Consider the following 13,575-nt stretch of genomic DNA (forward strand, 5'->3'; position numbering starts at 1 on the left):
GGGGAACGGCTCCCACTGAGGGCTTTCCCATCCCTGCACCTGGCACAGCCCACCTGGGGATCCCCCCCAACTCCTTCCTCAGCTGGCTGCTGGCCAAGGAAGCGGCATGGCCAGGAGACCAGCCCAGCTCCTGGCTCCAGGTGGGAGGGGGTGGAGAACCACCATGCTGGGGGTTCCCCCCACTTCTCCCACACCAGGGTGACCCCGGGTGGGGGGTCTAGTGCCAGGCAGAGGGGAGGAACTCCCCCTCCCCCCCGTCCTCAGCCACCCCAGATGTGGAGGGGACATTGCTAGGGGGACTGGCTCCAGGCATGGGGAGAGAGAGGAAGAGGTGCCCTGCTGGCGAATCCCGCCCCCATAGAGGACACCCTGTCTGGGGTCCAGGGGGAGGAGCAGGTTTCCCCTCAGGCCTGCTCCTCAGCCTGCCCAGACTCAACTCTGGGCACAGAGAGAGAGAAACACCCACTAGGGGCTTCCTTCCTCTTCCTTCTCCAGCACTAGGGAGACCCCAGCTGGAGGTCTGGTACAAGGGCTCCCAAGTCCCCTCCTCAGCTGACTGGAGGCAAAAGAAGAGGCACGGCTGGGGAAATTGCCCATCTCTCCACTATCGGCAGACTGGGAGGCGAGTCCTAGTGTCCCCTGGCTCCTGGTATGGGCCACTGCAGGAGTCTGACTCCCTTTCACATTTGAAAAGCGAACATGAGTTCACTTTCTTATTCGTTCAATCTAAGCAGTTTACAGAAACCTACAACGATTGAATCAATTCAGCCTTGGGCTTTTTGGCTGTCTGTCCCTAGCCTCAGAGTCAAACTTGTTAAGTCTTTTTAGATTACTTAGCAAGGATACAAACTGACCATGACACTGGATTTTCCCTTATAGGATTTATTACTCAGTAGAGCTCTTATCTGACACGCTAGCCATCTTCTGCTCTGTCTTAATTTTTAAGCACAGCTAGGCAGACTGAGTGAATTGCCTGAGTTGAATGAACACTGGCTAATGGATTTGAACTCAAAACCATCCTGACTCCCAGCCTGCTGTTGTAACAAAAAATGCAGTACAATATAATTTACAATGGCTTGAAACATAGGGTTCAACTTCTATATCTACAGAGAGGAAATCCAAACTGATTAACTAACAAGGTCATGCTTTAGGAGATTGTTCCCAGTCTCCTGATACTTAGCTCCTGAAACCTAGCTTACTGGGTTTTAAATAGCACATAAATGTGATTCCAAAAATAATGTTCAAATTTCTTTCTTCCTCATCTTTGGCTAATGCTACTGCAAAACTTCTACATGGGAAGATGCAGATACTTTTTTGAATACATCTACAAGCTTCCTTTTAATCAAATTCAAGCCTCATACCTGAACTTTCACAAGCCTGATCTATAATGATTTTACCTACATCTCTACTCTTAGGCCTCCCTGTTACATCCTGATCTAGCCAGTGGCCTTCCTTTGTGCTCTGTCTACCACTCATCTTATGCTTCCATCCAGGAGCAGATCCAGAAGGGGTGCAGTGGTATGGTCACATCCCCTTTCAGACCATGCTGCAGGGGAATTTTTTTAAGTCCCTGAAGCAGGTAAGAATTCCCACCCTACTTCCCCTCTATTCTCAATGACATGTCCCCTCCCCTCCCTTCCCAACCTCCTCCTCACATACCTGTTTGCTGCCACTGTCCCTGTAGTGCCAGACTGCATTAGGGAACAGGGCTTAGCCTGGGCAACAATAGTGGCAGCAGGCAGTTTCCTCCCCTCCTTGCCTTCTCTCTCCAAGGTGTTCCCTGTCAGGTAAGGACGGATGCAGGGACGGAACCTTCCACCACTGCTGCTGCTGTGCCTGACTGAGCCTGGCTCCCCATACAGCCTGGCTGGAGTGGAGCAGGAACAGCTCTAGAGCTCCTCCCATCCCCCAGGCCAGCCACAGACAACAACAGCAGCAGCAGATGGGTGAGGGGTGAATGGGAGGGGAGATGCTGCTGAGCATGGTGGGTAAGAAAAAGGGTGCCGGGAGTGGTGGTGAGTGGTGGGGACTCTTACCTGACCTAAGGACTTAAGGTTCTGCCACCCTTGCAGTGCTGTCCTGTTCTCCCTTTTGCAGAATGTTGGATGTGCCCAAGCTTCCATCTCATGCTACTTATGACTTTGAACTCTAAATTCTCTATCACTTGCCACTCCTCATTCAAATTCCTCTTAAACACACCTCTTCCACTGAGATGATGAATAGCTACTGCAACTGCAGTCTGTTATATCCCAGTGATGTGGACAGGTTATCAATTCATGTTAAAACTGCCAAAGTCTGTGCAGCTTCAAGTGTGATAACCAACATTACAACCTATGACATTAGATAATTATGTAGCATTTGAATTTGGGCCCCGACATTGGTGTTGCTGAAAAGAAATGAGTGGAGGCTGCAGTTCCCTGGAGTTCTCCAGGACTTCTCATAGGCATCAGGAACTGAGGTGGGGACACAGAGCTCTGATGCTTGAAGCTTTCAATGTTGGGGGTGGTAAGGTGGGTGGAGGACACAGACAAGAATTTGTGTTGGACATGGGAGTTGCCAGAGCAGTCTGAGCTCTGGCCAGGAGAACACAAAGGCTCATGCTCCCATGTCATTTCCTCAGCCAGATGGGAGTTTCACTCTCCCTTCCTCCAGAGCTAGGCTGCATCTTTTACTCTCCCTCAAAGAGGACTGATGCAGCCAAGAGTGCTCCTAACCCCATCTAATCTGTCTCCACATTAGCTGCTTACACCCTTTATTCTGCTCATGAATCCGTCCTGTTCCCCCAAAAGTCTCTTTCTCCTGAAATGTCTTGCACCACCACCTTTCTATCCTCTTTTGTTTCCTCCATGCAGTCCTTGATCTCCCCTACTGAAGCAATGACATGGTACAGCTACCAGCCCCTCTGTTGGGCACCACATAGTTTGGAAGGTAGGAGCAGAGAGTCGGGGAGCAAAAGGGTGTGCTTAGCTAGTGTGCCAGTGGCCTCTGGTGGCAATCAGTCTGAACTGCAAACTCAAGCCTCCTGCTTACCCAGAGCCCAGCTTAAGCTGTGGCTTGCACAAGATGCAAGACACAGCAGGTCTTTCAAGTTCTTATGGACAAGGGCAGTCTTGTTTTCCTAGGCATTCTGCACGGTGCCAGACAAACAACTTTGTTTAGTTTAATAAAATAATTAACAAATTAAGTTGTTTGGGTCGCCATATAATTATTGCTCATTTTCTTCATGTACTGATTTCAGGGAGTCTGTAACAGCAGTAACAACATTAACAACTTCCTGCCCCAGCTGGCTTTGGACAGGGAAAACAACACTAAGCAAACATGGCTGTTTTGACTAACAAACAACGCCAGTAATTCCTGGGGTTAGGCATTTCCTGGCACTGGATGGCCACCTGCATTCAGCTCCTCCAACTGCCAGGAACTGCTCCAATCTGGAAGTCACAGTAAAGTGAATCTATATCCATGGACCAGTGAAGTCTGCACATACTGATCTGTAATGGCTTTTTTTGAGGGGCTGAAGAATACCTATCACTCCTGCATGAATCCCTCAACTGAACAGGAGCCCGAATTTACTTCTGATTCAACTGCTTGAATAAGTGGTACTCCCATGGAGACCAATGAGTACTCAAAATTCTCCTCCTATAGCTCACAGCCTTGTCTGCTTCCAGCATACTGCATGCTTCTGTACTCCTGATTTCAGAGGAGCAAAGGGACATTCAATGAAATTAAAATGGTGAGAAATTCAAAACCAATAAAAGAGATCACCTTGCGCAAAACATATAATTATGATGTGGGATTCTACCATATGGGAATGTGCTGAGGCCAAGAACTTACCATAATTGAAAGACTGGATATTTGTGTGGAATGCAAGACTTTCCAGAACTATATTAATTAAGGACAATGCACATTTTTGGGGAGAGATTCAACACTGTGCTTCAGGATATGTTCCACTCCCTAATTTACTGAGATCAAGTGGGATGCCAGATTACTCCACATAGGCCTACTCGAGCATCTAGTTCTGGTCAACAGCAGAGTCAAGATACTGAATTAGAAGGACCTTGGGTCCCATCATTGCTTCATTCCACACAGGCCCTCCCATTTCAACTCACCTCCTGTTCACAGACTGAGGCAGGGGTCTGGCTCATCCAACAAGACAGAAATGGATCATGTCAAGAATCCTGGATACAGGAGAAGGGAGGGGAGATATCCAAGTGTGGGGAACTGCAGTTCCCACATCTCACCTTGCCTTTCAGCAGCCAGAAATCCTCCCTTCTCTCCAGAAAAGCTCCTGAACCTTATCCTCATAGTAGTGACAACACACAGTTGTTGTTAAAGCACCTTTCATTAACAGCTCTCAAAGTGCACTGCAAAGCTGGGTTACAATCACTGCCATGAAACAGATGGAATCTATGGAACAGAATCATAGAATCATTGCCACTCACAGAGGTTAACTACCTGGTTCCCGATCACAAAGCATGGCAGTGGCCAAACCAGGGATTACCTAAGCCATCCTAAGGCTTACTAAAAACAGGTCAGCAATAAGAAAAACAATTCTCACACAGGTTTTTTTTTTTTAATCAATCAAGTAAAGAATAATCCATGGATCCAAAGCATCGCAGTATAATGCAGATTTAAGAAGGGGCTGAGAAAGGGATTAAAAAGAATGACTCATTACTCTTTCATGCTCAATTTTTATTTCAATGTTATGCAACAGCATAAGTATAAATATTTTTGTTCAATATACAACAATTATGACATCCATAGGGAGTTTCTTAGAGAAAATAAGACTGCAAACACTTTATTGCACAGACCCTAACAAACTGCTTTTGTAAGCTGAGAAATCTACAGCAGGAAGTCTACAAAGGAACACATCATAACCTACTATCACGCAAAGACTGACCAGATAGTACACATGTAGGAAGATCTCTAATAGCTCACTGGTAAGGTAAACACCAACAAACACATACTACGTGAACGCAAGCTTAAGCACTGTTACGCTTCAAAAACAACAACAAAAAACACCCAACCAAAAAACAAACAAAACCCCCCACCTTATTTGGCAGAAATCGAATGCGCTATACAAAATATACATAAAAAGATACATTTGTAAACAAATAGCTAGATAATGCTTTAAAGCAAACAAAAGGGCAGTTTAAAAAAAAAATGCAAAAGACTGTAAACTAGGAAATACCTCTGAGACAGAAATGTCATGATACCTAAGTGCACTAGTGTTCGGTTATAACAACTGGCAAAGCACAGTTATTCTGCAAATGTTGAGACCACCTCTCTCACCAAAAATCTTCAAAATATTTTCTTCTGATCACTGTATCATCTATAAATGCATAGAAGGGAAAATGAATGTCCTAGTGTGCCACATGAAAAATCATTAGGACTGTCTTGCAATTTTATCATTCCATCAGGGATTCATTGCAGTGAATCCAAACCTAGCTAATCAGCAGAATAAATCCTTTTCTAGGGGGAAATGAATTTAGAACTCTGGCAGGTGTCTTGCAAACCTCCAAGCCAAAATTACACTATGCTTATGAACAAGTTTAGAGCTCTAAAGACAAAGATATTACAGATGAAACTCACAGATTAGCTCTTACATGGGTATTTATAACAGAAATAATTAAAAATACCATTTTACTGAGCCCAGTCATTTAAAACCTCTCACCCATATTTCTGTTGTGCTCCTGCACATTTCAAATTTTACCTTTTGTCCTTCAGAACAAACCAAATACTTCCACACTAAAATGATCAGACAAATTCTACATGTTCCACAGTATACAAAATTTAAATAAGGCTTAGCAAAAGTAAAAAGACAGTCACATTCTAGCACCAAATAGCTCCAACAGGTCCTTTTGTTACAAAAATGCTTTTTTAAAATTACAATATTTACTTTTTTGCATACAAATAAAGAGTTCATGTTATGAAATGTATGGAGCTACTCAATGCCTTTAGAAATGAATGTGAAACCAAGGATTACTTGCTAAAAACAGCAAGTTTAGTCTACAACATAAGGCCCCAGCTATGTATTAAAATGCATCGGATGTCCTGATCTTTTCTGAAGATATGATACCGACACCACTTTTTCCTTTTTACCACAATTGTCATAAAACCGAAAAAAGCTAACTACATGAAGCTGATTACTCTAGCCTATATGCTGTGATAATTCACACTTTTTACATTCATTAAGAAACAGGGATGGCCATTGTACTGCAACTCTGTGCTTCTACTTGTGCCTCACACTATAAAGGCCTGAATTTAAAAAACCTAAGGAAACCAAGAGTTGCAGCAGAAACTCAGCACACCTGTGCTTTGAAGTCTCAGCCTTGTCCAAGGTGAAGGTCCCAGAGCACATTCCCTAAGGACAAGATGAGAACATCGGTTTCACCAGATAACACTACACTTAACAGACTGTAGTGAAAAATGGAGGCTTCTCCCTTGCTTTTTAATTATGTCTGTCCCAAGATGTGGTTAGGTCTTATATTACATCTGGTGAAACTATCCAGATACAGTACTATCAAAATTTCTGGTTGTTAAAAATATGCATAAAAACTCCTATTCGGTCACTGTACTTACTCTTTTCTACTTATTGTTTTGAACTTTACCTAGACTTTTTAACAAGTAAAAATGCGATATTTTTTTCCCTTTCAATCAGACCAATATTTTTACGTCTTTAACTTAGGTCTGAGTATTAGTAATTTTGCTTCGTAGTTGATTGTGGCAAATAAGTGGCAAGCAACTATCTTACAAAAAAAAATTATAGTAAACAATCCGCTCAGCAGCAAAGTATTTACGCTACATTCCAAACCAAAAACACAGCACTACGTATTTACAGAGGAAATTTTTCTTCAACAATTCTCAACTGTAAAGGTATTTTTGTACAAATACATAGGGTAACAGTTTTACCGGTTACATTTGGGAAGGCATTTGGAAAAAGGTCCTCTTTCTATACACCCTGCCCTCTACTTCAGTGGCATGAAAGCATTGCCGCATGAAGATATCACACAGTGCTGGTTTCAGAAGGTAGTGAAGACACATTAACAATTTCAGGTAAAGTCTGCAAGTCCTATCTGCCTGGTGCTGCTATTAAGAGGACTTTTTGTGAGGGCTGCTCCGGGCAGCATCCTTTCCTCGCCTCTGCCGTGCTGAATCTTTATCAGAAGAAAGTGCATGAGGGCGGTCAGGTGTGGTCACTGACCTAGGGATATCTTTACCTACATTCAGTTTTCTTGTAGAAGGAGGCTGGGCCTGACTGGTGTCTTTTCCTTTTACATCCACAGTGTTGTTAGAGGAAAGAGACCTCTCTTGATTTCCAGATTTCCCCCCAAGGTTTGAAGCAGGATGAAGTGCTTCTGGTGGGAGAGCAGCACTAGGCAAGGTCACGAGTGAAATACTTTTAGTCATTACCATCTTACCATCCCCTGTAGAACAGCTGGTTGGCTTTTTCAGTTCCTTAGAGCTTGCTACAGGAACCTCTGGCAAGCTGCCCTGAACCTTGGTTGAAGAGGCATCATTGTTTGCTGAAGAGAAAACAGATGCTTCTTGCTTGCATTCAGGGAAACTAGGTGGACAAATCAACTGCTTTGCTGGGGTTGCAGCTGCACAGCATGAACTCTGCACAGTGGCAGATGATGGATGTTTTGTTGCAATCTGCTTGCTTGCATCTGTTAGCTGTTTCTGATTCACCTGCCCTTTTCCTTTTGAATCTTGAGAGCCTTTGCTCCCTAAGGTTGCTTTTTCTGCTCCTTTCCCTCTGGCATCACAGTTCACGAGGGAAATGCTGGGCTCCAATTTCCCATTGTCATTTTGAACATAAAGTGCTTCAGTGAATTTTTTTCCTTCGGGTCTTTTGTCTGCAGAGATAATATGACTACTTGGGCTCTTGTCTGCCTGTTTGCTCAGAGAGAGAGAGTCCTTCACAGTGGAAAACTTTGGAGGCATGCTTTGCTTTTCACTTGTGTAAAGTTGCTTTTGATCAGCAAGCTCACTGAAGCCTGCTGGTTCTGGCCTTTGAGATGGCTTAATGTTTTCTGGGATGGCAGATACATGGCCAATACAAGAGGGTTTGGATTTGCTCTCAGAAGTGCTTCTATCACTTTGAATTGCAGATACTGATGCACGTTCCAAAACCACAGGCCTGTCTACCTGAACATACTCATTAGTTAGTCTTCTCTCAGAGCTTGAAACAAAACAAGGGGGATCTTGCATACTTTTACTGGCAGGCTTCCCATCTTTCCGGGAACTGGCAGAGGGCTGAACGAGTACCTCTTTTTCTTTTATGTTAGCAGTGCATTGTTTTTGTGACAATGTTACTTTGTCAAAGGGTTTAGACTTAGAGGAACTTGTGTCAGGTACCTGCCTGGATTTATTATTGCTCGTTTCCATAGATGGTGTGCCAGGCTTGACCTGCTCTTGAACACCTACATGAGCATCTACACGGTTCCTATTCACAGACTCTCTTACAGAAGAGGATCCTGAATAGCTAAGTTGCTGCCCAGTAGCCTGGTTGAGCACCAGTCTCTCAGCTGTCTGAAGCTGTGTGTTGCTGGACTGTTTCAGCTCTTTCTTTCCCCAGTCTTTGGAGTTGTCCTTCTGTATAGATGAACCCAGCAAAGACTTTTCACTTTTAGGATCAGTGTTTGTAGATGGCTGCACTGACCTTTTGGACAAGGAAGTTTCATTCTTTGAGTCTGTGATAACTTTCTGCTTGTTCACATTCTTCTCTACAGAAACACCAGCAGGGTTAGCACCATCTTTAGCAACTTGTTTTGGCGACCCTTTGCCATCTTTAGGTTCTGCCTTTAAGCCAGGTGTCTGCAATTTTGTCGCATTTGTCTGAAGTGGGACTGCAAAATCAGCAGAGATTCTCTGAATGATTTTGGATTCACTTGTAAAAACATCGCCAACGGACAGCTTCACAGGCAAATCTCTGTTCACCTCAGCCTTTGCAGGGAGAGATTCAGAATTTCTTTGGGCCAGAGGGTACTTGATTGGCAACTCCCTTTGGGTTTGTCTCTGTTTTCCAACAGCTTTTTCAGGAAAATCCTGGGCTGTGGAAGCCTTGGAGGATGTTGGGACAGGCTTGGCACACTGATGTTGAACAGCTTGTGATTTTGCCTCAGCTGCATGATCTGCCTGTTTTGAATAGGAGTCCTCTCTTTTTTGATTCACTTCGTTGACTGAGAAACTGCATTTAGCACTTGGGTGAGAAATCCTTTTCTCCCTTTCTACTTCTGTGGTCACAGGGATTACAGGTGAATTCGGAGAACCCTTCCTTGATTGTAGGAGTTGGGGCTCAAGGAGGTTGGATTTGTTAGACTCTGAACAGGATAACAGCAACTCTTTCTGACAGGGCATGTCTCTATTTATACCACTGCCTTGAGATGCTTGAGGCATGGAATATCCCACACTGCTGCTGGTACTCGGACCTTCTGGCAGGGCACATACAGGAAGATCTGTTTTTGAAGTCTGTGGCCCAGATAGTAAGGCAATATCTAAAGTGCCTTCAATTGGTTTCAGACAAGAAACTGATCTTCCTTCCAGTTTATACTCTGATGGACTTTTTCTGACAGGAGACTCAGTAGTAATCAAGGATGATTTTTCCACACCAGTTTCCACTCGGCCATTCAAGGCTTTGAGGGGAACAAAAGAAACTGAGCTAATCTGAGCAGCATGAGCACTGCTGATAAATGCTCTACTATCAGCAGCTGTAGTGGAATCCTGCTGTATATTTATGGGTCTTACTGTATTAAGTTGAAGGCATTCATGAACATTTGAAGTCAGCTTGGTCTTTAGCACTGGACAGAGGCTGTCATCTTTTTCTTCAAAGGACATTTTCTTCCTGAGATAATCAATATTTGCAAGCTTACCATCTAATCTTTCAAATTTGATTAAGTCTTTTGTTGGAACATTTTTATCTGCATTTTCCCCCTTTCCATTTAGCATTCTGTCAGTGGAGTGAGGTAGCACATCTTGCAGTGTACATGGAGGAGAGATTCTTTTGAAGTCGTAAGAGATATGACCGAGTTCATTAAGTGGAGGGCCATGACATGGCATCTGTTTATCCAGAGCAGTGCAATCATTTGATCTCATGTTTGCATTCTTGTGAAGCATATCTTTGAGAATGCTACCTCCTGAATGAGTCTCTAGAGAGGTGATTTTAGTTTCAAACTGATTTGATCTCTCCAAAGCCTTTTGAAATGTTTTTTTGTCTCTTTCCTCCAGTCTTAGAGTAGCAGGATGTTCCAACTCACCACTAGGCTCAGGTATAGTGTTGGCTTTTTCAGAAAGATCTTGCTTTTTCATGACTATCTTGACCTTAAGTTTCTCTCTATCCAGCTCGTCAATGGACTCTTGCCTACCTAACTTCCTGGAAACAGGGCGTTTCAGGCAGCCTTGCTCTGCAGGCCTGACTCGGGTGAGTGATGGTACATCACACACATTCTCCTCCAGACTCTGAAGAGTTACTTCTCTTTGGGACAATTCTTTATTCACCTCCTCTTGGGTCACTTCCAAGCTGTGTTTACGTGAACATATGTGTTTCTTATCACTGCCATAGGAGGGTGCAAGCTTCTCTTCAGACTGGACCCTCTTTAACAGCGGAGACCTCGGTGGCTCTGCACTCTTTGGCCTAACAATATGCCTCACAATAGTTGGAGGGGAGTGCATTTTGCTAGGGAATGCCTGAGCTATTTTTGAATTTCCAATGGAATGCCCCAGTAATGGCGATGGAGATCGCTGGGGAGATGTTGGTTGGGGAGTTGGAGATGGCGTTCGTGCTAAGGGAGACAGAGGAATACTGCCAGCTGATTTACGTCTTCCTGACCTATATCTTTGTCCACCAAGCTTTGGACCCAAGCCATGAAGAGTACTGGGTCTTATGTGTCCTGATCCAGCAGGAGAATTTGGAGCACTTGAGCTAGGAGAGCTACTCTGAGAAGAATTTGTACCTAAAAAAAGAAAAACAAATATAATATGATCAAGATTCCTTCCTCTAATTACTAAAAGCCAATGCATCAAAATGGTTCTGATCAAGAACTGTCACAACATTCCAGGGTTTGGAAGACTTCGAGTTACTGGACTGAAAAAGTCTCACTCTTATTACCACGTTCTTGTTTTTGCTTACATTTAACTTGGAAGCAATTCTGCCACTGGAGTTAAAAGTGAATGGCTACTGTCCACCATTTCAAAGCAAAATTCCATACTATTGGATGATTTAAACTTTCAGTAACGGCTTGAATGCAACAAATTCATTTTCACAGCAACTAAAATGAGGGTAGAATTAGAATGGGAGAAGGATGAATCTTTTAGTTATGAAAATTATTTGATTTTAAGGTCTACTATGTTCTCAACCCCACCTAATTTTCCAGAGCTAATCAGCAGTTGTTATACGCCATGCTGGTCCCATGATCTAAAAATGTTGTCTTTAGTGCCATTTTTATGCCTGTAGTTACCATCATCTCTCAGCCAACTGTAGTCTTTGTTTGCTGTACAGTATAGCCTCATAAATCTGGCATGCTCGGGACCGAGCACCTGCTGGAAATGTGAAAAATCTGGATTTTTGAAATCGAAGCAGTGGCCCCGAGGGAGTGGGGTGGCGGCGGCTGGTCCTAGAGCAGCAGCCACACGTGGAGTGGCAATGTGGGTGGCGGGTAGTGGATGGCAGCAGCAGCCACCGCATGCAAGCTTCCCCCTTTGCTGCTCTGGGACTGGCTGTTAATACTCCCCAATGTGCTGGATTTTTGAGAATTCCAGATTTTTAATGTTATACTGTACCTTCTTTATTGCTTAAGTGTTATTTGCTCAATTAATTTTAGACTTAGCACAAAACAACAACAATAAAACAATTAAGCCAAATCTACAAGACAGTTTCTTTTTAAGAACTTCTGTAACACACAGAAGTTGGATTTTATGCTATGATGTGTTTTTTTCAAAAACAGAATATTCAAAATGATTAGGGTTTCACTTGGGTGACTGTTCTCATGGGAATGCAATAGAGACTTTGTGATCTTAAAGCAGTGTGCATTTCAATCTCTCAATATTTTCCTACCCAACAGTACTCACCAGAAGGGAAGTCAGGTGTGGAGCGGTAACTTGGCGTAGGAGATCTGGGAGACAAGCTGTGAGTTGGGGAACCAGGCAAGCTCTCTCCTGATGAAAGTGATCGGTTAAGACAAGAGAAACTTCTGCTGGTGTGAAGCAAAGGAGAGGGCTGCTTGGCTAGCTTTTTGAAAAGAGACCTCCTCCTATGGCAAGAAAAGCACTTATGAGAAGGTAAGGTGAACAAAATACACTGCTGACACATGGATTGGCTTTAATACCATCCCCTTCAGCCCCACAAGTCTGAATGCTACTATGTTTATACGAGAAGACATAAAACGGTAGAACTTCTAGGGTTTAAGCAACAGAGTGAATTGCAGATAAATAGAACAACAAATAGGAGTCATAAAATGGCTTAATTATATACAAATTAATAAAACATCTTCCATGCTATTCCTTTCTTCATCTGAAAGCAATATACTCTTCAAAAAACAAAACCATCACTCACCTCTCAAGACTTTCTTTCTTTTTGGTCTTCTTACTGCGCCTAACCATTCGGCTCCGGTAGCTGTTTCTCCTGGCTGGTCCTGTTTTGATTGAAGTGTTCTCAAAAGGAGTTGTAGTAATTGACACTTTGTTCCCACTCTGCCAAAATGATGAGAACATTTAGGAGTGGGTAATACAGAACCACTTTCCTTTCAATTGAAGTTCTATTATGATATGAATGCGACAAAACACAAACCCTGCCTTGAAGCAGCTGATGACACTACAGATAAGCACTCCATATACTTAGGCACTAGACACCAGGAAACAAAACATACAAAAATTGCCAGGTTACCTTATTTGCCACTTACACAGTGAAAGCTGGTGCCTGCTATATAAATGAACATTGAAAAATTCTTAACCAAGCTCCTGTGAAAGAGCGTACCCAGTCAGCATGATGGAGCCATGTTTTCTGAAGGTCTTTCAAAACAAGGCTCAGGGATAGGTCTTTATTTGTTTTCATTTATTAGGAAACTGCAGACTGGCCAAAAATTGCACATTTTAAAGACGTTTGAAGGGGATAACTTTAATAGATGCTTTCCCCCTTTTTCCCAGAAAAAGAAAATAGCTGTCAATGCACCTTGAATGAGCTACCTCAGTGAACTGCCAGTCTGCCTCAAGAAACTAGTCATTACATTGCAAAGGTTATGGGATTTGTAGTACTGAGACGACCCCCACTGCAGTACTATATGTCCCCCATACCCTTCCTATTAGGTAAAACTTGCCAAAAATTGGTGCCTATAAGTGTTAATACCGAACTCTTTCCTCCTGCACACTGGAAGGGACAGAGAAGCTGGCAACCATCTTGTAGCACAGTTTCTATCCAGTGCCTCTATACAGTGAAGTTCTGTTGGTGAAGAAAATCAACTTTCCTGCTTAAAATACACATCCCAGTTTTGGAAGGCTGATATTTGGGGAAAGGGTGCATGCAGTATGCAAGTAAATAAGGAATTTCCACTAGCATATCAGATTGGTTGGAAATTAGTAAGA

The 13,575-nt window shown here is 43.3% G+C and overlaps 1 protein-coding gene across 3 annotated transcripts in view; it reads right to left on the minus strand.

Annotated features, from left to right (window-relative positions):
* Nucleotides 1–4,674: 4,674 nt before the first annotated feature.
* MAST4 (microtubule associated serine/threonine kinase family member 4) overlaps nucleotides 4,675–13,575 on the minus strand; it is a 153,668-nt gene continuing 144,767 nt past the window's right edge. For all 3 annotated transcript variants that reach the window (XM_014518884.2, XM_025201389.1, XM_025201390.1), the window contains 3 exons: nucleotides 12,551–12,687; nucleotides 12,067–12,248; nucleotides 4,675–10,952 (listed from right to left, as the gene is read on the minus strand). In XM_014518884.2, the coding sequence (XP_014374370.1) occupies nucleotides 7,090–10,952; nucleotides 12,067–12,248; nucleotides 12,551–12,687 (4,182 nt within the window). In that variant the 3' untranslated portion in view covers nucleotides 4,675–7,089. The remainder of the gene's footprint in view (nucleotides 10,953–12,066; nucleotides 12,249–12,550; nucleotides 12,688–13,575) is intronic.

This window comes from Alligator sinensis, unplaced genomic scaffold (genome assembly GCF_000455745.1).
Source record: "Alligator sinensis unplaced genomic scaffold, ASM45574v1 scaffold159_2, whole genome shotgun sequence".
NCBI classification, from domain to species: domain Eukaryota; kingdom Metazoa; phylum Chordata; order Crocodylia; family Alligatoridae; genus Alligator; species Alligator sinensis.